Source organism: Pyrus communis, chromosome 3 (genome assembly GCF_963583255.1).
Source record: "Pyrus communis chromosome 3, drPyrComm1.1, whole genome shotgun sequence".
In the NCBI taxonomy this organism is placed as follows: Eukaryota; Viridiplantae; Streptophyta; class Magnoliopsida; order Rosales; family Rosaceae; genus Pyrus; species Pyrus communis.
This window is the reverse complement of record NC_084805.1, coordinates 25310921-25333314: the sequence shown is the minus strand read 5'-3', so window position 1 is coordinate 25333314 and position 22394 is coordinate 25310921. Positions and strand designations below refer to the sequence as shown.

Genomic DNA, 22394 nt, shown 5'->3' with positions numbered 1-22394 from the left:
ATCATTTGTGACTTAAAAAAATAAAAAAATAAAAGTCTACAAGGATAAGGAGGTTGGTTTACAAGAATGGGAATAGGTTATCATCGGTCAATGGGATTAAGATGCTCTCTAGACTAGTTTCATGCAGATGTTACAGACCAATTGATCGTAATCGTTGGTACAAATCCAACGACCAAAAGAGTCTTCTCCTACAATCACGTCGTCTGCTTCTTCCTTTTACATTTTGTATCTCCAAAAGTCCCTCCCTTCACGGCCATGTCAGCTCCCTCTCTCCTCCAAAGGTAAAATATTTGTTCCATGTCCCTCTTATGCTATGTTTGGTTGCCAATTAATTAACGATATTTCCAAAAAAATTGAAATTTTATGAGTGTGGTTCGAGATTCTCGAGTTTACTTGATTTTATATGATTAATAATCTGTTACTGTGATTGTTCAATAAAATAATTTTATTCTGAAAATTTTTGTTTCTCTCTCACTCATAATGTAAACTTTAGTAAATAAATTATCGTTATTGTGGAGAAAAATGTGAGAAAAATTGTGTCTTTTGAGAATCATCATATTCAATATATTTCAGAGATGATATTTTAGTTCAGATCACAGATATTTCAAAGATAACATAGTTTGTTATTTTTCTTTCTTTAGGTCCACCCGATCCGTGGTTGTAGGGATGGCCTAGTAGAGATATATTAGATCATAGTCCCCATCTCATTTAATTCATACAACTATACATGGGACCGTATATAACTTGATTTCTTTTTTTCTTTTTTTTTAACATGATCTATATGTTATTTTATTTTAATATAACCTAATCATATATTAGCATTTGGTAAAAAGTTATAAGGTCGGAAATTGGATGGTTCAAAGTTTTCGAAAGAAGTAATATATATATTTGTTGGATGGTGATAAGAATATATAACATGTAAAGATGATATGGTATTTATGTGACCTTGTTAAATTTTTCATAGAGCTTTTAACCTGATTGAAGGAAATGCCACGCACCTAAAACTATTACTATGCTCTAAAAGCAAGTCCACCCCATCCCAATTGCCCAATCAATTGGGCAATTGAATCCTCCGAAACTCAAAAAACTCTTTCCACCATAGTCTAATTGGTCGGGCTACTCGTGGGCCCAAAACAACCAGATTGAGCAATCCCATAGGAATAGCCCGAGTGGGTGGCTGAGTCTATTTGACATTAGGTTGACATCAATGACACCGAATTTGGACTTGTCTAATTATTTCATGGTGGAAGAAGACAATTGGCTTCGGAATGACATCTTTCATACAATGTGTACTTCTCATGGCAAGGTATGCAATGTGATAATCGATGGGGGTAGCTGCGAAAACGAGATAGCTACTATTATGGTGGAGAAGTTGAATTTGAAAACGGTGGATCACCCATGATCGTACAAGCTCTCTTGGCTGCACAAAGGGAATGAGGTAAAAGTGAATAAAAAGTGCTTAGTTCAAATTTCTTTTGGAAAAAAAAAAATTATAAAGAAATTACATGAACAGGTTCGGGAACGTATCATTAAGCAAAATAAGAAGTACCAAAGGCAAGCCAACAAGCACAGGAAGCCAGCTGCTTTCAAAGAAGGAAATTTGGTGTGGGTTCATCTTCACAAGGGAAGGTTCCCTCGAGGCAAGCATAGGAAGCTGAAACCAGGAGCTGATGGTCCTTTCAAGGTACTCAAACGTGTAGGAGACAATGCTTACAAGATTGAACTTCCAAGAGACCATGGAGTATCAGCAACCTTCGATGTTGCAAGCCTTTCTCCTTATCATGGTTGCAAAGATGAAGAGAAGTCGGGGACGAGTTATTATGCAGCGGAAGTATATGATACCGAATGGACTAGTCTAATTATAATATGGTGCATTTATCATATTTAATTCAAAGATGGTTCATGTTTTCATTTAAGTTTATGATTAGTATTACATTAAGTTTATGCTTAGTAACTTATTCATGGAAGGTTGAAGGCTGTAACCTCTTCATGAAAGGTTGAAAGTTGTTCCATGCCTAGACTATTTAAAACCACTACTCATGTATGGAAATGGATCATTCAGAAATTAAGAATTACTTTTAAACTTGGTTTAGTGAAGAGTGTTTTTCTTCCTATTTGTAAACTACTCTCATTTCTTTGATGGATTCCTTAGAGTGACGAGTTGTTTATCTTTGAATGTTTACTTGTGATTTCTCTATGATTTTCATTATCTAGTGTCAGTCAACGAAGTTATTTATTATTTGCGTCACTCTTTCAACGTGGATCTTGAGGAATCCAGCAACATTGGTTAGGAGAACAGACATGTAGTTGGAGCAATGGATCTGGGTGGAGTTGCAAACCTACTTCTCCTAATGGATGCCGCCCCAGGAGGCGGAGGAGTAGTGACTCATATATAGAAGAATTAACTCTTAATTGAAATTCCTAATACAATTCTTTTCTTCCCGATAAGTCTTGTATCAACATTGCATTTTGGGGTGCATTTTTGAACACAATTGACGTAGTAACAAGGTGTGACCATTGTACGGAACATATGTACAAAAATACCTAACAAAGGCAAAAGGACGAAACCTAACCTTTCACTGAGGAGTGTGGAGAAAAATGGGTCTCAGGGGATTATGACGTGACATGACCACAACATTATTGCCTTTCCCATTGGTCGCTGTCAACCGTACCCTGAACTATACCGCGAACAATACGTTACCCCACACGTACTACTACAATTTTACTACGTGCAGCTACACTACTACAAGCGACGTCAGTGGGAGAAATGTAATTTTGGACCTTCACCACCATTCTTTTGGTCGTCGGCATTGCTTTCCTCTTGTTTTTCTTGTTTTGGATTTCAAAGCTATAGTGCTAGATATTATATAATAAAAATTAATAAAAAAAATTTGTAAACTTTGAGTTTTAATGATAATGACAAAATAAAGGGTAAAATAAATAGTACTAGAATTGACTTTTTAATGTAAAAATGTGGTTTTTCGTTAAGGTGAACAGTATCGTGGGCTTTTCGTTAAAACTCTCTATTATATATAATATATGTGTGTGCGCGTGTGTGTATATACACACACAAGCCCTTTAAGGGAAATGATCCCCATTTAAAAAAAAAAAAAGGGACATCCTTTTGACCATTAGATTTGACTTTAATGAAATTTTGCGACTGCGATTAAATCACAGAATCTCAACTATAGGATTCATTAAAGCCAAATTTAACGGTTAAGAGGATGATTCCCATTTTTTTTGAAAAATAGGGATTCTTTCCCTTAAAGCTTCCTCTATATATATTTATATATATATATTTTTCCTTCTTGTTGGTGGATATAAAAGCTTGGTGTGGTGTTTTTGCCTAGTTCACTTGTTCGTGGGAGGGTCCTAGTGATGATGGGTACAGGGATTGAAGAAAGAAGTTTGGACAGAGAAAAGAGAAAAAACTGAACAAAGGCGACCAAGACTCGTTGATTTCTGTGGTGGGGGTGGGGCAAGGTAGCCGACGGTGTGGGAGGGGGTCGTAGGTGCCTTGCTAGGGTTGTGGGGGTTGTTGGCTGATATATTATTCTTTATTGCTTCATTTTTGTTTACACTTCACAGTTAATTGGGAGTCAATCAAGTGGATATATGTGAACCTTTAAAATTGACGTGTCATATCTTAAAACATTAGATTAATAAAATAGTAAAGATTTAATGAAATGTGAGTAAATGAGGAAGAATGCGAAATGTGTAAATGTAGAGACTCGGAATTCTATTGTGACTTTATGCAAGAATTACCACTGATATTAAATCAATTAAGTGAACTGTGATAAGAATTTGAATTCTAGCTAGCTAAAGACCAAAAAGTCCAAGTGGAGAATATTACCGTCCCTTTCAAGCTTCAATCATATTCCTAATCAAAGCCTGCTTATATTTTGATATCCAATGAAGTTTATATACGGTATTTAACAAGAAACCAAGATTCTTAAGTTTTTCCTTTTGTTTCATCTTCTCAAATTATTAGCAACAAGAAAATTAAGAAACCTTTTCTTTGAGAAGTGAGCATGTTATTAAAAGTTCTTCTAACATTAGAATATGCATAAAGATATTTATTCTGCATGCCACCTCTATATGATAAAATCATCTAAGTCAAAATGTAATAAAATACAAATATGGTTTATATATTATGTTTGGAACTTACTCATCTTTATTTCACAAGATTAAACAAATTAACTTTTGTTTACCATCTAAGAGGTCTTAGGTGAGATTGATACCTAAATATAAGAATCAGCACCGTGAATTATTTTCGTATTACACTATTGTCCCACTTGTGTGAGTTCAATACCAGTGAGTCATATATTAAATGTGAGACCATTCTACTTTTTCTTTTTGCATATTTTATGATTGGTCGCCTCTTTTCTCTCTTGTCATTTATTGTATTAATTACACTCATAAGTTCAGTATATTAAACTCATAAATACAAATCACTCTCATTACACTTCAATTTTCTAGCTCATTGTAGGAGTTTGATTTTTATATTATTGGTAGCACTCTCAATTTTTTTTAACTCAATATGAAAGGCTTAGTATAGATATCAATGTATTAAAAAAATTAGAAAAATACCCTTCTTATGTGACATCTCACATTGCCCAAGAGAGTGGATCCTGTAAGCTTTATATGTATGTTCCCATTTCTACCTAGCACGAGGCCTTTTGGAGCTCACTGGCTTTGGGTTCCATCGGAACTCTGAAGTTAAGCGAGTTCGCGCAAGAGCAATCCCAGGATAGGTGATTCACTAGGAAGTTCTCATGTGAACGACGGTGGAGTTAGTTTGGGATGTGGTGGGGGCCCAGATGTGACATCTTACCTTACATTGAGAAAAAGGTTTTGCAAGTGAGAATTAGTAGGGAACATGATAACCAGATTAATCCCTTAAAAGGGATCAATAACCTCACATGATCTAAGGATGAGAATCATTCTGATTAAGGAATGTGAGCCGTTGGATGAAAATTCAACGGTTATAATTATTATAACTTTAAAATGACCCCCCTGTTTATAGCCGTTGGATTTTCATCCAACGGTCCATGCTCTTTGGTCAGGAAGATCCTCATCCTTAGATCAGGAGAGGATCCTGATGTTTATTTTATTTTATCTAAAACTTATAATTGTTAGGGTATTTTCTAATTTTATATTATTTCAATCGTAAATATAGATTTACATAAAATTATACAAAAAGGCGATAATTAAAACTATGAATTGTATGGTATTATTGTGCCGTGTGGAATTTGAAAACTTTCAATTAGCAGTACCCACCTCTCAAACAGTCAAATCATGAGTACGAGAGGTTTCAAAAAATTTGGATAAGAGAAGCACCACCGACTCGTGTTACTTATCAAGTGCATTGTATAATTACAAAACATGCAATCGATCTTTTTCTCCAGAAGCTGGAGGAAGACGATAGGTAGGAGTTCAGTACTGGTTTTGTACTAAGATATTTTTATGAAATATGAATATAAAAAAAATTAAATTTAAAAAGATATTTGGTAAATATTTGAAAATAGTTTATTTTTATAGTTTTTGATGAAAAAAAATTGAAAACGTAAAGCAACAAAAATGAGCTTATTTTCACAGTATAACAAAAATAGTTTTTATTTATTTATTTTAAATACAGCAATAACGAACCAGCCATGAATAGGATCCCATTGAGTGAGCCGAATTAACGACCTAATTGTATGGCCAGAGTTGCAAAATTTTAATATTCAAACAAGGTGTCTTGCAAGCAGATCACACCCCAACAAAATTCGTGGGTCCTCAGCACGTTCTTTGATGATCAAGTTTTGCTTTTTTTTTTATTTTTTTTATTTTTATGTTTTAGATTTCCTTTTACTTTGGAGAGAGCAAATGAATGAGATTTGCCTTAAAACTAACATAAAATACATATATTATTGCTAACCTACTGTGAAACTTAATAATATGGTATGTTTTCAGTATGTGAAGTGTGATAATAAAACAACCTATTAAAATAAAAGAAGTTTGCTATAATTTCATGCAAAGCATAACTAGTCCATCTTGTTTGTATGTTATACAATCTTTTTAAGTAGCTTAGATAAACTCGTTTAATTTTTTAATTCTTCAAGACACATTCAACTGTTAAATTCAATTATACGTGCTACACATTGATGTATTCAATTTTCATAGCGGAATATCTAAAAAGTTTAATATGATTTTTAACTTCATTTTTCATTCACAATAATAATTAACATTGATCATGATTTTTATGTGAATAAACACTTAATACTACAGTCGAGTGGCGTTCCTCTTTACTTGTAAGTGAGAGTTCTTAGGTTAAATTATGGCTGAAGAAGAATTTGAATTACTTCATTGCTAGCCTATTGTGAGATTAAATCTATCCTCTCTTAATGTAGATCACCTCTCTTAATGTAGATCATTTCCTTTATTTATTTAAATTTGGTTTAAAAAAAAATAATAAAGTAAAAATTAATTGAGTGAGAGGAGCATGCCAGCGTAGCTTGTAGGGTTTTTGATATCGATATTCTTCTTCTGGGGAAAAAAACGATCGGTGAGACGTCAAGAGAAAAAGCGACAGCTCACCACCTAGATTTGTGGGTCCCAATCAATTCCTCTCTCTAGATTTCCTCGTTTACCTTTTTGACGCGACGTGATTGGAATATGGGCTTCCCCCACGCTCGTCTTCACACGCGCGTGGCCCCAGACACTCATAATTCACCACCATCCATGGAAATCCATTGCCCTCTCCTCTACTACGTACCTTTTGCGTTATCCATTATTCTATCTACGATATCAAATCTTCTACACCTAAAATCATAACTTCGTATCATAATTAGTGACTCACATGTACTTATAAAATTCAATTTTCTTAACTGTATTATCATAAATTTAATATATATATCAACCATAATTAAGATCACAAAAATACCACGTTTATTTTAAATACAGAAAATATGATATCCCCTTCCCTACCCCTTCCTTAATAAATTCTCCAAAATATGTGGATATTCTCAAAACGCATGAAGGTTGACTCGACATGAACTTTACCTAATATTCCAAACAAAAAAAAAGTGTATATTTCAAGTGCTTCAAGAGTTTTGAATAGAATAACACTTGGCTACTTAAATTTGTTTGTTGTTGATTTATAGAATTTCGTATTTATAATTGAAACCGTTCATATCATAAATCATTCTGTAAATATCGTATATGCAAAAAATCAATTAAAACTAAGGTTGTTTAGTCATTAAATTGTATAAACACAGATAAATGGAATTGGTAAAAGTTCTACGAACTGTCTATGTATTTGCTACAATAGATTAATTAAATAACCTTAGTTTTGATTCATGTTTTGTGTGGTGATCTTTCAGAATGTTAATAGTTGCAACGAGGACGTCGGTGGACCACATAGTGAGACGGACCTAAGCATGCTTCTATAATTTGTTTCTTGATAATTAAGGTAAATTTTCATCTCAAATTTCTTACACAATTCTATTTCTAAACTAAATTAGCAAGGGCTTTTATGTGCATGCAACTCTTATTTCCTATTGGTGATGGTGATGATGGAAAGAACTATAGCCCATGCTCAAAAAGCTTAGAATTGATACGACTCAACTGATCAAGCCCAAACATTTGTGTTGCTTGTACAAGTGCATAGCGGAATAGGGGAAAAGCACAATGTCAATTTGGTATGACCAAAACCCTAATTTCTTCACTAATAAGAACCATTCACCCATATGATATTGACCTAACTTGTTTATTGTTTAGTTAAAAAAAGTTGTGTCACAACTTCATGTCAAGTGTTAGTCAACTTCGAGCTGATGTATTTGTGTTGAGTTTGAGTACACCTCTAATCAGACATGATAGAAAAACGACAAGACGACACAGTTAAACTTTGAAGCATATGGTCCTAATTGGACAATTAGAGTTTACACTAAGCAAATGAGGAATATGGAAAAAGTACATAACAACATGACATGCAAATGGGCAGGCAAAGACTAACAAACAGATGATTAGCATGGAGCCCATGTGTTAATTATGATTAAGTGTGGTTGTGACCAAGAACATACACTAATTAACGAAAACGAAAGGTAGAAAGGCCGAAAGGGCACTTAGTTAATGATGACGATTAGCATAATTAAAAAGGATTAGAACCACTAGTGAGGACTGTGGAGGGAATGACCCTTCTCAAAAATATGATCGCATCCAAACAGCATACAATGCTGGAAAGACACAAACACAGAATCAAACATGGTTGACCACATAGAAATAAAAATGGTGGGAAGGGGGGCAAGGCAAGAAAGCAAGCCAGCATTACTTAGATTTTTTCTTGACCATGTTTTGGGTGACAGAAACTGTCGTCATTAGTAAAATCTGCTTTGATTAGTTCTGATGTTTTTGCTGCCAGCAAGCATCCCTAATCATTTCTCCATCATCTCTTACTTTCAAGTCATATATATATATATGTGTGTATGTATGTATAAATATATACACACACACAGACTGTGCAGTAATCAAGGTTTGTGTCCCGATTAGTCCAATCTAACTGGGGACATAAGCAGAACCCTAATATAATGTGTCTTCTTTTAGGTATCATTGTCTGCATAAAGCTGTTTAGGGTTTATACGCAATGCATGCTCAACAAATAAATAATAATTAACATAGTTCTCATTTTATATAAAAAATACTCTACTTTAATGGAAATCAGGAATTAGACTAGACCACAATACGAGTTAGTTACAGTTAGAAATTAAATTGAACACAAATATTATACGTTATACGTTCTCGTTAAGAATCTGTTCATATATATTTTTAACGATTTATTAACATATTTGATAATTTGAGGTCCAACTCAGAATATGTGCTCATACCTAAATGGGTCCACTTCGTAAACCCATCAACTTTGACCCCTAAAAGCATGAAATGTTTTAATCAACTTGTTCTAAAGCTTTAATTTTGGTTTTTGTACATTGATGCCTGAACCTAAACAGAATAAGTGGGATCCAAATGATTATTATATTTAATTGAGTGTTAATGTGAAGCAAAGAAGAGGTTAATATAATTAAAAGCACTTTTAAGATCTTGCAGAGGCATCAGATAGATAGTGTAGGCCAGAGGGAAATTCATTAATTAATTAAGGTGGATTAGCTAAGCACCTGGGCATCTTGATTAGCAAATACTTAATTTGTTCTGGAAGTCACTAAGTGGGCAATTTGCTTACGTAAGAGAATCTAACCTGAGGCCAAAATCTAAAAGAGCTTTTGCTCTCGTGATTTAGAGATATTTTGATGTAATTGTCGCACTTTACGCATTATTATATGTTATAATATATATTTTTTTATATTATTTATTCATGCATGAATTAATAATATTACGCGACTTTGAGAAGTTAATAGTCAAAAGTTTCTCCTCGTTGTTTATCTGTATGTTTTTTGGTTGAATATTTTAATGTATGTTTTGTTGCACAGAATCGTTGAAGACTTTTTGGTTTTTGTTAATGAAAATTATGAACCGATTTTTTTCAATTGGTCTGGCTTTTTCTATACAACGTTGGACGATCCATTTATATGTGGGCCGTTGTATCTTGTAAGGCCCACTTGAATTGCCCTTGATGTCATGGACATAAATTAGTTTGCAAAACAGTATTTCTGCTTTGAAAAAATTATTAAGGAAACTTTTAACACAATAGAAGTGTTTTCAATCCCTTAATATTATAACACGTATATTAGTAAACATCGTGGGAGGAAAATCCTAAAAATTCACCACTCAATAACGAGGTGACAAATTTTTTTTCCTTCTAAAAATGAAAAAAATGATGCATGTCTTACTAAAGAAGTTTTTATTATTATTATTTTTTTATCTACACTAAGGAGGGGGGCGGGCTTAACCTCAAAATAGGTTAACAATAACGTGGATCAAATTCACATTTGACGAGAATTGAACCATGTCTCATTAAAAGTTTTTTTTTTTTTAATTTTTTTTTTTTAACCAGCGATATTATCCACACTATCTACACTAAGGGGAAGGGGTGGGCCTAGCCTCATAATAGGCTATCAATAATGTAGATTGAATTCGCATTTAGTGAGAATCAAACCTAATACCTCTCACTTACAAGTGAAGAAGAATACCACTATACCGTAATACTAAGTGATACAATTGGCAATATAGGAAGAGTCCAACTACTTATAAGCACATATAAAGTCTACTTTTTTCGATGTGAGATTCACTCTCAACACGTCATCTCATGTGTGACAAATTTTTAAGTCCAGCATGTCGACAACATAGATTGGGTGGCGTGGAGCACGTGTGACCTGCTTTGATACCACAAATAAGTTGAGGCTCCACCATAAAACTAATTGGCAATATAGAAAAGACTAACTACTTGTAAGTACATGTAAGTCCCTCCCTTCCACGATGTGGAATTCATCCTAAACTACATAAATGGAAAATTATTTTTCTCTTTTTACAAACCTCTAGTTATACAACCGATCATACTTAATGGAATAAGGCTTTGTTGTCCTTCGTGTTTTTCTCTTTTTACAAACCTCTTATCTATATTTTTCTATTGATTCTTCTTTGATTTATCCCATCTAAAAACCAGAAATAAACAGTGTTATGCAAAGATAAAAAAAGGCCTGTGCGCTTATAAAATTGTGTGAGCGAAGTTTCCCTGCAAGAAATGCACGAGGACTTTTTTAGAGTTCCGATCACAATTCCCTTTGATCATCAGTAACTTTCATCCATGTAGAAAATTGTGTGACTTTTGTCTAATTTATATTTAACTTAGTTTTATTGCTGGACTACATATTGCACGCACCTACATCTTCATCGCCTACTTCTCTGTGAATCTCAAAAGGCCAAAATCTTCCAAAGAACGTAATTTACACGTCCTCCTCAAAGTCCATCAGAAAATCAGTTAAGTTCTCTGAATCGTCTACAGCTTCTTCCAAAGACATGCCGTCGTTCTTTTTCGGTTTATCCTGCAGGATTGACAGAAAAAAATACTTAAGAAATACATTTACTTGAAAAGGATAAGAAATGGTTAGCATGTAAATGCATTTGATGCAAGTTTAACCAGCTAGCGTTCGATAATCTTTTGCTGCTGTGCACAGAGATCCCAGACCATCTACTACAACACAAGTACGTCATAAAACCCGACATTGAAATAATATCATATGGCAACCAGACATTTAGATAATGACATTTGGATATGTCAAACAACCAAAAGTTTTAATACGAAAACATGCTGCAAAACTGAGAAATGAGAATCACCTTTGACTTGGTAAGCTCAGGAGTAGTTTTCAAAACACTCCAGTTGCGTGTGATTTTCTCTCCTTGTTCATCAACCTCGGTTTCACTATCTTCTCCTTCATCCTATTATAAACAGTGTCAAATAAGATTTCAGTTTCATACATAACAACCATAACTGGATTACAAGTATGCTGGATAGCTACATTTAACCCGCATCAGTGTCGGTGTAAGAACATGCAATATGGAACTAATGTATCTGAAGCAATTAAACTTACATCTTCACCGATGTCAACTGCTTGTGCCATAGCTTCTTCTATATCAGGTGCCTGCAATATAAGAGTTAAACAAAGAACAGCCGGATTAGATGTTTTGCTTCCACACATTCTATTACGTTTCAAATCTTCCAATCAAATAAAGTTTTCGGCAATAAGCTACAATAAACATATTTTGACATTTGGTTGCAGAAATGATCAGTGTTTATTATGTCGTCATTATATCATCGTTGTGTTGTTATGTCAGTCATGCTGTGTCATCAAGATATGATCAAACTGTTGTCGTTACTAAAAACTGATCATTTCTGCAAACCAAATGTCACAATATGTTTACTGTAGGTAGTTTCCCTAAAGTTTTGTACATTTACTTTAGGATTATAACCAGAATAGGCGGCAGGTCTTTAATGAACAAGGGCAGGATCTCATATATAAGATGCTCTTTGCACTATAGGGGTTGAATACGATAATGGTTGTCACTAATTAGGAAAGGCATTGCCTGAACTCAGGATAGGTATATCATATCGATGCTGAACTTTTTATAAATGCATGCATGAGCCTTTGTTTGTCAGTACACTCTGCATGTGGAATCGTTGCACAGCGGAGAGGTGGCAAATCAACCCGTTGGGTTGCTAATGCTTAATGGGTAATCATTAAGACCCATTCAATTTGATTTCACCCCAATGGATGATTTGCCACCTCAGACAGCCCTTTAGTGGGAGTTTGCCACCCAGGCATTATGCAGTGAACCTATCTGTGGTGTTGAATTTTAGTCCAAATGGACAAAAAATGACACATTTAAAATCCATAGCATCACTCGAGGAGGTGACCTAAAGCTCAAAAGGAGAAGAGCAACCTCTGGAAAATTGATAACTCAACTTGGAGAAAGACTAATAAAGCTTCGTTTAACAATGGAGGTGGAATCGAGAGAGTATTTTCATATGATAACAAGAAATAGTTAACCGTGTGCACATTCTCTGTTATTCGAGTTTCTAGACAGATAGTTCATCAGACTAACTAAACTTTACAGAGTCAATTGATTACCTCAAGCTCTTGAGTCTTCTCTTTTGACAGAAGTTTCTCAAGCTCCTCCCTTGATATGATTTTTTTGTGCTGATTACAGAGCAGGAAAGTAAGAATGTAAGAAAAAAAATAATGATACAGCAGATGCTATAGAAATCCAGTAAGCCAAATAATAAAAAGAAAAAGGAAAAAAAAGGGGAATGTGAAAAGTGCCGACCTCCTTCAGAAAAGACAGCATATCTGGTGTCGGTTCATGAAAATCTGCGCCTCTGTAATCAATCACTTCATCTGGATCTTGAATATAGTTCACAGTTGGGTAAACAGGATCTCCGCCCCATACTGCAAGGCCAAATAAATTAGTCACCAAACTAAACTGCATCATTAAACATGTTTAATGAAACTATAGTGTAACTGGTGAATAACAGATGACAAACTAAAGTACTGAATTAAAAATGTACAAGAATGCATCACTTATCCATTTAAGATAAATGAATTAGAAACCTTTTTTAAATGAACTGAACTCTCTCAGGGGTCGAAATGATTAATAGTGATATAAAGAACGTAATTCATGATAATAATGCACAAAATTATCAGCTTTAGAGTGAGTACTTTGCTTTATTTGATCCTCTCGCATACGCATTGCTAAGGGGTCCCTACGTATACGGGTATCTGTCCCCATCATTATGCGATACTCTCGATCTGTTTGATGAGAAAACATTTCAATTAGTTGGGTTGTTTCATTTTCACCAGTCTCTTCATAATGTTTCTGAACAGCTTCTCGAGAAGTGTCCCTTTTCCACGCTTTTACCCATTCCGAATAGTATGCAAGTGGACCTGTTCTATCCAGTCTCTCTTGTTCCGCTTGAAGCCTACAAATTCAGCAGCAACTTGAAAATTCCACATAAGGAAAAAAAAAAAACCTCCATAGAACTTTTAAGTGAATATTATGAGGTCACAAGGCAATCACTACATGTAAACAAACTAAGACAGAGAAGCAGGTGCAAGGAAAAGCCTAACCTAAATAAATCCTAACCTAAGACACAAACCACTCTAAGTTGACAATGCAAAGTCCTAAGAGAGACTTCCATAAGCAAAGGATTCGAAAACCAAGAGCTGAGCACTGGAAACATCCTTTCCTCTCCTTTCCTCTCTTTTAGTTTGATTAATGTTTCTCAAATCGTTATCACTCTCCTTTATAGTTAATACTGTCCGAAAGATGACAAAACCAATCATCAATATTCACCAGATCCTAGTTTTCTTTTGCTTCAGTTACATACATAATCCTATACTACATATATATGTCTGCCCATATAATATTATATTTGCATATACAGAAGATTCCTATAATATTCATCAATTATACCTTTCTTCCTTGAAAAGATGTCGTCTTGCTCTGTAAAGTGAAGTTTCCGTCAATGTTGGATTTTCACCATAAAGCTTTACCTGCCCAGTCTCTGCCATTGCTTTGAGAAAAACCTGAAGAAGTTGAAAGACAATATCAACGTGAAAGTCAAAGACCACTTTCCTTCTGATATTCCAGTTCCCCAGTTCGTTTATGAATTGATTACATGGGCGCTTTAACAACAAATGAGCGTATATTGATATCATCCATATACATAATACAAGCAGCATTGCTTTTTGTAACAACCTCATGTAAACAAGATCCAAATGTTGAAATCCAAAATGATAAGCATGGTTCAAATCACCTATACATAAAAAATTTGGCTTACAAATCCCTTGAATATGGCCCGTGAGCCTTAAATCACAATTTTCAAATTAAATACAACATTATCATATTTCTCCATTATATATACGAAAGCACTAACCGTTTCAGAATCGGGTCGTCTCCTTTGCCATCTGGACCAATTTTCTTTCTCTGGTTTTCTCCAGTTCCACCATAGCTCATCACTTGTGAGTGGCTCACCTAATGGCTTCCTTGTTTCTGGATCAATAAAGGGATGAGGACGTCCGAGTTTCTTGTCCAGGTCAAATCCTGTTTCTTCTTCTTTTTCAGGTTCAGTCTGATACACAACATATTCAGATGGGGTATCTTTAGGATCCTCTAGTGCGTCCTCTGAAGTTTCTGGTTCCAGCAGTTCCACTGCCACTGTATCACTTGACTCTACACTTTGCTCAGTAGATTCACTGGCAGCAACTGATGTTTTATTCTTCCTCCTCCTACTTCCAGGATTTTTACCATAAGATGGTGATCCAACTGACTTACCAGTAGGCTCAGGAGCCCTGGCAGCCCTAACTCGACTAGCTGTGCCTTCAGGCCAATAATCCTGCCCTGGAATGCTGGCACGAGCACCAGATGCGGGTTCAAGCTGCCCAGATGTTGAGTCCATATAACTATCGTAGGGTGGACGCTCAATAGAGACCTCTTTGGAGGACTCATCATCCTTCTCACACTTTACACAAGGAAGTAAAGGTGCCCTCTTTGGCAATAGATTCGAGCCAACTCTAACTTGGAATAATCCAACTGGAAATGAACTTACAGTTGATGCCTGTACCATGCACATAAAATTATATATGACCAAATTAGCATGACGATAAATGGCTAAAAAAACCAATGAAGTGTCCTTTATATTACAAATCACCCATGTTTAATTACCAAAGAAATCATTTCACAGTGAAAAAGAGATTGAGTATCGAAAGCCTAAAATTCAAGCAACACAATTAATAAAAATTTAAAGAAAAACAAGAAGAAATCCAAAATAACCGGAGAGGCGTAGACACAAACACATATATGTACATGTAAAATTGAATAAATTGAGAAGAATATAAACCTTGAAGTGATTGAAACATGGCTTCCCAGAAGCATGGCTCTGTGCTGAGACTACACCTATCAATCCCCTATCTGACAAAAGCACACCAAAAATTGTGAAAAAAAGGATACAGAAAAGTTTAGGGGGAGAGAAGGCTACCCCATCTCACGGGCAGCGGCCAGGCGTACCACATGCTGCTTTGAGGACTTAATACAAAATTATCTTCGTTATTAAATAAGAACAAATGAGCACACCTTGATACAGCCAAGTTCCTGGTAGAGATGCCATTTTTCACTTCAACTCAGCATAAATATCACCAAAATCTGAAGAAAAAAAAACCAAACCAAACCAAACTTATTTGTTAAAAAAAAAAAAAAAAAAAAAAAAAAAACCACTTTGGGTACCTAGCAAATTTACACTACTAACTGCTTTAATTGCAAAGAAATCGAAAAGTTATAATCTTGCACTACAAATCATTTTGTAACAAAAAAAAAAGTGGGAAAAAAGATACAACTGAAATGAACTGAACTGAACTTTGAGGGAATGAAATGCACCTTTATATTCCGAATTTTGAAAACTGGAGTTGGAGAGCCTGGTTCAACTGCTGGCTAGCGATTCGTTTCTGTAGAGAAAAAGGTTTGAATTGGTGCTGGGGATTAAAGTTTGGAGCTTTCGGTTATGGGGTCACCCGCTCCAGAGTGAGAAGTGAAGACGGAGAGGGGGACTCTGAGAGGGTTTTGGAAAATTGGATAAGGGGCTTTGCTTTTATTTATTTAATTTTCTACTTTAAAATGGTCCAACATGACTTAATAAGAAAAATCTTCAAACAATATCATTTCATGTTACTTATCACGTCCGATAATTGTGATACAAAGTTTTTATCGTTCTGATATTTTTCTTTTGGATACGAAGAGCTTCATCACGTCATTTGTAAAACATTTAAGTAAGAGATATTATAAAATTTTAATGTCATTCTATTTGCGCTGATTTCAATCAATCGTAGAGTTGTTTTAATATTTCAATTCAATTATACACGGTATTTCTCTCATCTTCTCTCCTCTTCTTGTGATTAAAATTAACACTATATTTAGATGATGAAATTTAAGATTACTAAGGATTTTAAAATGACGGAATTTTATTTCTAGAATTTGTGAATTTTTTTGTTTAATGAAATTGAATATGAAATTTGTTATTTTTAAACGCTCGATCATAATTTTTAAGCAGAAATTGAATCTAAACAAATAAAATAATGCATGTTAATTTATAAATTCTAACTTTTATTCAAATTTTAAATTTATTTTCTTCGTTCAAACATCGGGTAAAAGAACCGCTTTTTTTAATTAGTTAAAATTTTATTTAACAACAAACAATAGGTTGGAAGTTTGTTTAATTTGTTACAACAAAAGAGGAGCCATCATGGTGTGGTGGTTGGTGACCGACCAACATCTCACGAAAACACTTGTTGAATCAATTTGTTAAATAAAAAAAACAGAAAATAAGGAAAATAAAAACCCAAAAGAAATGGGGAATGAAATCTACCGACCAACATTTCCCGTTTCAGTCAAATATCTTCTTAATTTCTCCCAATGCATTTTCCCATTTAATACAACATTCCCTCCCTACCTTCCCCCACCCCCTTCTGCTCCTCTGCTCTGCTATCTGCCAATCTGCTTAGGGTTTTGCTCGCCCATCTGCATTTCCATTGCGGGGTCTGTTCATCTGGGTCGAGATCGAACTGTTTGGAGAATGCCGGTGAGACTGTTGACATTTTAAGCTTTTCTGCCTTGAAATTTTTTATGGGTTTTCCACTTTTCCTGCATTGTGTTGCTGAATTGTGACGTTGATTGGATTCTTGAACTCGATCCCTCCGAACCCGTTGGGGGGTTCGAGTTCTCTCACTGTACGATGCTTTGTATTTCTTGCCATTGTTGATTTGGATTTGGTTTCTTCTTGAGGATTTGGAAAGCTTTGGTTTTGGAGTTTTTCTTGGGTTTGGAGCTTGAATTGGGTTTCTTTTTGTGATTGAAGAAATGGGTATTGGAGTTGGAGGAACTGTTTGGTGGTGGTTGTTGTTGTAGAGTATTTTGTAGTCTGTGTATTGGTTTCGTAAAGATGAAGAGGCTAAAAATTGAACCTTCAGTTGCGAGGAGGTTCAAATTGCAGCATTTGTTGTTTGGTATAGCGGCATTGTACTTGGTCTTCATATCCTTTAAGTTTCCCCAGTTTCTTGAGATAGCAAAGACGCTGAGTGGTGATGATGGTTATGATGGATTGGAACTGGTCGAAGATGTGGATTTGAGTAAACCGTTATTTAATTCTGTTTATAAGGACACGTTTCATCGCAAATTGGAAGACCAAAACCAAGATGCGCCTGTGAGGCCTAGGAAGGAACCTTTGGAAGAGAGTAAAGGTGGATCTAAGCCTATAAAGCCACTACAACATCAATATGGTCGGATCACTGGTGAGATTATGAGGCGAAGAAATAGAACTAATGAACTTTCGGTGCTTGAGAGGATGGCAGATGAGGCTTGGACATTGGGTTTAAGTGCTTGGGAAGAAGTGGGTAAACTTGATGGGAAGGAGATTGGAGAGAGTTCTATAATTGAGGGAAAACCTGAGTCATGTCCTTCATGGTTATCAATGAGTGGGGAAGAATTGGCAACAGGAGATAAGTTGATGTTTCTTCCTTGTGGGCTTGCTGCAGGTTCTTCAATTACGGTGGTGGGAACATCCCGTTATGCTCACGAGGAGTATGTGCCCCAGCTTGCAAAGTTGAGGAGGGGTGATGGAACAGTTATGGTCTCCCAGTTCATGGTTGAGTTGCAAGGGCTGAAGTCAGTAGATGGGGAAGACCCGCCAAAGATACTGCACTTGAATCCACGATTAAAAGGTGATTGGAGTAAGCAACCAGTCATTGAGCACAACACGTGTTACAGGATGCAATGGGGAACAGCTCAAAGGTGTGACGGCTTACCATCCAAGAGCAATGAAGACATGCTAGGTAAAAGTTTTCCATTGATTTAGAAGATAAAGTCCTTCCCTTGTATTTCTGCAGCCATGATATTTGTAAAAAGGCATGAATATTCATGAAAGTACAAAACTAAAGAAAAAAACATGAGTATACCTCTGTATGAATAATACTAATGCTGTTGATTCTGAAGATTATATATATAAACCTTTGTCTATACCTTTTGGGTTGTGACATAACTTTAATGCACATATGTGGCAGTTGATGGATATGGGAGATGTGAAAAGTGGATGCGGAATGGTATGGACTCAAAGGAGTCCAAGACCAAGACTACCTCATGGTTCAAACGATTCATAGGGCGTGAACAGAAGCCAGAAGTAACCTGGCCATTTCCGTTTACAGAGGGTAGATTGTTTGTCCTGACCATACGTGCTGGTTTGGATGGATTCCATACTAGTGTTGGGGGCAGGCATGTCACTTCATTTCCATATCGGATGGTATGTCAGATAAATGAGTAACTTACTTATGTTGCTTATGCTTTGCCTCTGACATTGCACGGATGTGCTATGGCCATAGTTATGATTAATGATCATATCTGTTCTTAAGCATCTGGTTTTGTCATATCAGTTTTATTTCTTGTATTGTTTTCCTATTCCTTCCCATCAATAGTGGTGCACTTTTTTCTAATTATTTTTATGCTTTAACTTTAGGGTTTTACACTTCAAGATGCAACTGGATTAGCAATTAAAGGAGATGTTGATGTTCACTCTGTTTATGCTACTTCTCTTCCCGCTTCTCATCCAAGTTTCTCACCTCAAAGAGTACTGGAGATGGCAGAGAAGTGGAAAGCTCGTCCTTTACCAAAGAGACCTTTTCAGCTGTTTATTGGGGTTCTTTCTGCTACAAATCACTTTGCAGAGCGCATGGCAGTGAGAAAAACTTGGATGCAGTCATCAGCAATCAAGTCCTCCAATGTAGTAGTCCGTTTCTTTGTTGCATTGGTAAGTTTATTGCTTTTAGCTATTCAATAATTGGTTTTGTATTAAGAGTTGAGCAGTCAGGTCCCATTTATAAGGCATTTTTACAAGATTATGTCCTTTCTATTGCCAGAACAAAAGAAATCCTCTCCATTTATAAGGCTGGAGAACAAATATTACACGAGTCCTTTTTTCTTTAAAAGTATAACGTCCTTGAGTATTTTTATCTCATGATGCATGAGAAGATATAGGTGTGGCTCTAATTGGTCAAAAGTGTGCGATTCAGTCTTCCAAGCTTTCTGTTTGTTATCTATTTTGAAGTTCTAGCTCCAATTGTAAACCTCTGTTTATGCTTGTAACTAATTTATCTGCTCCTTTCAAGCTTGGATTTTGTTTGTGTTAAAAAGATTCTTTGACTGAAAGAGAAAGAAATTCTGGATTGGTTTTGTTTCCCTTTCATAACGTCAGACAGGCCAGATTAATGTCTATATTTTATTGCGTAGATGCTGATGTAGATATGTGTTTGAATTGTATGGGCTCAATTACCTGATATGGAATGTACGTAGTAAAGTTGATTGGATGAAAGAAAACTACTTGTTCCAAATGGAATGAGTTGATTCAAATTTTATACCTGGATCATTTTACAATATTTATTTTAGAAAAAAAAAAGTGAATTGTTCCTACAGGCGCAGGGCAGTGATAGCATGACCCACCCTTCAGTGGGAATTGGCTTGAATTTTAGCCTTAGGGTTGTAACCTTTGAATTTGCCTAGCAATAAAAAAGTAACGAATTTGAATTACGGCACTCAGTGACTTGTAGATTGATGAGTTTCAATCTTATTTTGAAACTGTTTCTGTTTTATATGAATCTGTTCCTTCAACATTTGGTTTTACTAATTATTAAGTTTTGCAGAATCCAAGGAAGGAGGTAAATCAAATGCTGAAGAAAGAGGCTGCTTACTTTGGTGATATTGTTATTTTGCCCTTTATGGATCGATACGAGCTTGTTGTTCTGAAAACCATTTCTATTTGTGAGTTTGGGGTGAGTTCAGTTTATTCTCCAGTATTTAGTCGTTCAGTATACATATTACATATATATTGTTATAAATAAGAAAAGGTTATGTATCTGTAATTTAGTAAACCATTCAACTGGCCTATTTTGAGTTTGTATTTGTTGTATTTAAAAGCTTTAACATCTTGATGCAGTCTCAGAACGTGACAGCTGCATACATCATGAAATGTGATGATGACACATTTGTTAGAGTGGACACTGTCTTAAAGGAAATTGTGGGCATCTCTTCCAAAAAATCCCTTTATATGGGCAATCTTAACCTCTTGCATCGCCCTCTCAGAAGTGGAAAATGGGCTGTAACCTATGAGGTATGCAAGTTTGCGTGCATCTCTACTTAGTTCTCAAGTCACCCAGTTATCTGCTTTTGTTTAAGAGTTGCATTTGATAAGCTGTCTTGTGGGTTTTTGGAGTGTCATGAATGATCCATCCTGTTTAGTAGGAGCTTCTTTTCTTAATCGTATATTCTGAAAATTGGATATAGTGGTTGGACCCAAGTCAATTGCAGCTCCATGGTTCCAATAGAATCATATTGAATGGACAAGAAATAATTTCCATGCATAGGGCTCCTTCCCTACTGTTGTCGCTGTTATCTAATTGTAATTCATTTTTAGTTTTCCCCTGAGAGGATTAAAAGTTTTCAAAGAGGATGGACGTTAATCCCTTTGTGTTTGTATTTTTTCTTCTACTCTTCTTTCTCTCTCCCTCTGAAGCATTATTGTCTATTGTGACAGGAGTGGCCGGAAGAAGTTTATCCTCCATATGCCAATGGCCCTGGATATGTAATTTCCTTTGATATTGCTAAGTTCATCATTTCTCAGCATGTTAGTCATAGGCTAAGGGTAAGTTACTAATTGTCTGACTTATTACATGCCTCTGTTCGGAGGATGATTTCTTTCGTTTTCCTTCAGTTCCTGTTCAAAATCAATATGCGTTGGCCAAAAGAAAAGCTATAATATATGTGGTTGCTGAAAGATGTGTGTTTGGTTGCAGCTTTTCAAGATGGAAGATGTGAGCATGGGAATGTGGGTTGAGCAATTCAACAGCACCACATCAATTGTCCAATACTCCCATAACTGGAAGTTTTGTCAGTACGGGTGCATGGAGAACTACTTCACCGCACATTACCAATCGCCAAGGCAAATGATCTGTCTTTGGGACAAGTTGGCTAGAGGTCAAGCTCAATGCTGTAACTTCAGATGACACCGAGCCGTCTAATTTACACAAGTAGATTGCAGCACTCTTCACCCTTCTTTCTGGTATCCTCACCCTCACGCTTGTGCCGGTTTTTATCTACTAGTTTCAATTGAAAGTACACGATGAATCGCGAGAAATGATTTTTGTCAAAAAATGAATCATCGAGGAGTAGTATAGATTGTGTTGTAAAATGGGGCTGATTGACAAATTCTCCCTTGTACCACTAGATTGTACATTATGCTCAAAATCTTGAGATTTAACAAAAGACGTAGAATGTCTTATCCATTTGTCGTTGAGCAAAATTGCACCTCCCATCTCGATCATAAAACTAGTAGTCACCATATACCATGGCATCATATGCAGCATTTCGCTTCGATGTGAACAGATTTTGCATTCGAATTTTGAGTAACATTGTGTTTCAAATACTTATTTTTATCAAATCAACATGTGAAGTTTTTTTGTTGAGATAAAGTGGATTTCAAATAAGGAAAATGTGTTTTTCTTTTTCCACCATCTTTTTGCGTTATACAAATTTTGTTCTCTTCAAATTCAGTGTATATAAAACGTGCCAAATTTTGCTACTTAACAGTATGGTTGTAAGTGGGAAATTTTAAGTTTGACCTCGTGATTGGCGAGTTCGATATCAATTTATTATGAATGACCAATTCTACAATACACCGGTGTATTTGATGCACTCTATGGATGGCTAGATAGAAATGTTTAAATTAAATACAAAAATCCAAACATCCACCAAAACAATGCATCTCATCCACGGGTGCATTTTAGAACTCTCGAATAGAATATCGTTGTGTATTTATATTAAAAAAGCATTCCAAGGTAACGGGACAAAAAAATCAACCACTGTGTAACTAGGTCAAG

General features: G+C 35.5%; 2 protein-coding genes across 2 annotated transcripts; one reads left to right on the top strand and one right to left on the bottom strand.

The window, feature by feature from the left end:
• Positions 1-10723: 10723 nt before the first annotated feature.
• Positions 10724-16083, bottom strand: LOC137728960 (protein PLASTID TRANSCRIPTIONALLY ACTIVE 12, chloroplastic-like). The gene is made up of 11 exons (XM_068467774.1): positions 15859-16083; positions 15559-15627; positions 15326-15396; positions 14363-15043; positions 13900-14012; positions 13146-13405; positions 12754-12875; positions 12558-12626; positions 11520-11570; positions 11266-11367; positions 10724-10973 (listed from the first exon to the last, which is right to left on the bottom strand). Exons 2-11 carry the CDS (start codon positions 15590-15592, stop codon positions 10875-10877), a joined length of 1602 nt encoding a protein of 533 aa, XP_068323875.1. The 5' UTR covers positions 15593-15627; positions 15859-16083; the 3' UTR covers positions 10724-10874.
• Positions 16084-16823: 740 nt separating this feature from the next.
• On the top strand, positions 16824-21800 carry LOC137729041 (hydroxyproline O-galactosyltransferase GALT2-like). The gene is made up of 7 exons (XM_068467862.1): positions 16824-18305; positions 18534-18769; positions 18983-19273; positions 20163-20291; positions 20456-20629; positions 21053-21160; positions 21312-21800. The coding sequence occupies exons 1-7, from the start codon at positions 17417-17419 to the stop codon at positions 21519-21521; spliced, it is 2037 nt and encodes a 678-aa protein (XP_068323963.1). The 5' UTR covers positions 16824-17416; the 3' UTR covers positions 21522-21800.
• The last annotated feature ends 594 nt before the right edge of the window (positions 21801-22394 follow it).

Coding starts and splice junctions, on each gene's coding strand:
- LOC137728960 (XM_068467774.1), bottom strand. CDS start 15,592: ATGGCATCTCTACCAGGAACTTGGCTGTATCAAG. Junction 14,013..14,362: donor GACGACCCGATTCTGAAACG/GTTAGTGCTTTC, acceptor CAACTTCTTCAG/GTTTTTCTCAAAGCAATGGC. Junction 12,876..13,145: donor AGAGGATCAAATAAAGCAAA/GTACTCACTCTA, acceptor TTGGCCTTGCAG/TATGGGGCGGAGATCCTGTT.
- LOC137729041 (XM_068467862.1), top strand. CDS start 17,417: ATGAAGAGGCTAAAAATTGAACCTTCAGTTGCGAGGAGGTTCAAATTG. Junction 20,630..21,052: donor AATGGGCTGTAACCTATGAG/GTATGCAAGTTT, acceptor CTATTGTGACAG/GAGTGGCCGGAAGAAGTTTA. Junction 21,161..21,311: donor ATGTTAGTCATAGGCTAAGG/GTAAGTTACTAA, acceptor GTTTGGTTGCAG/CTTTTCAAGATGGAAGATGT.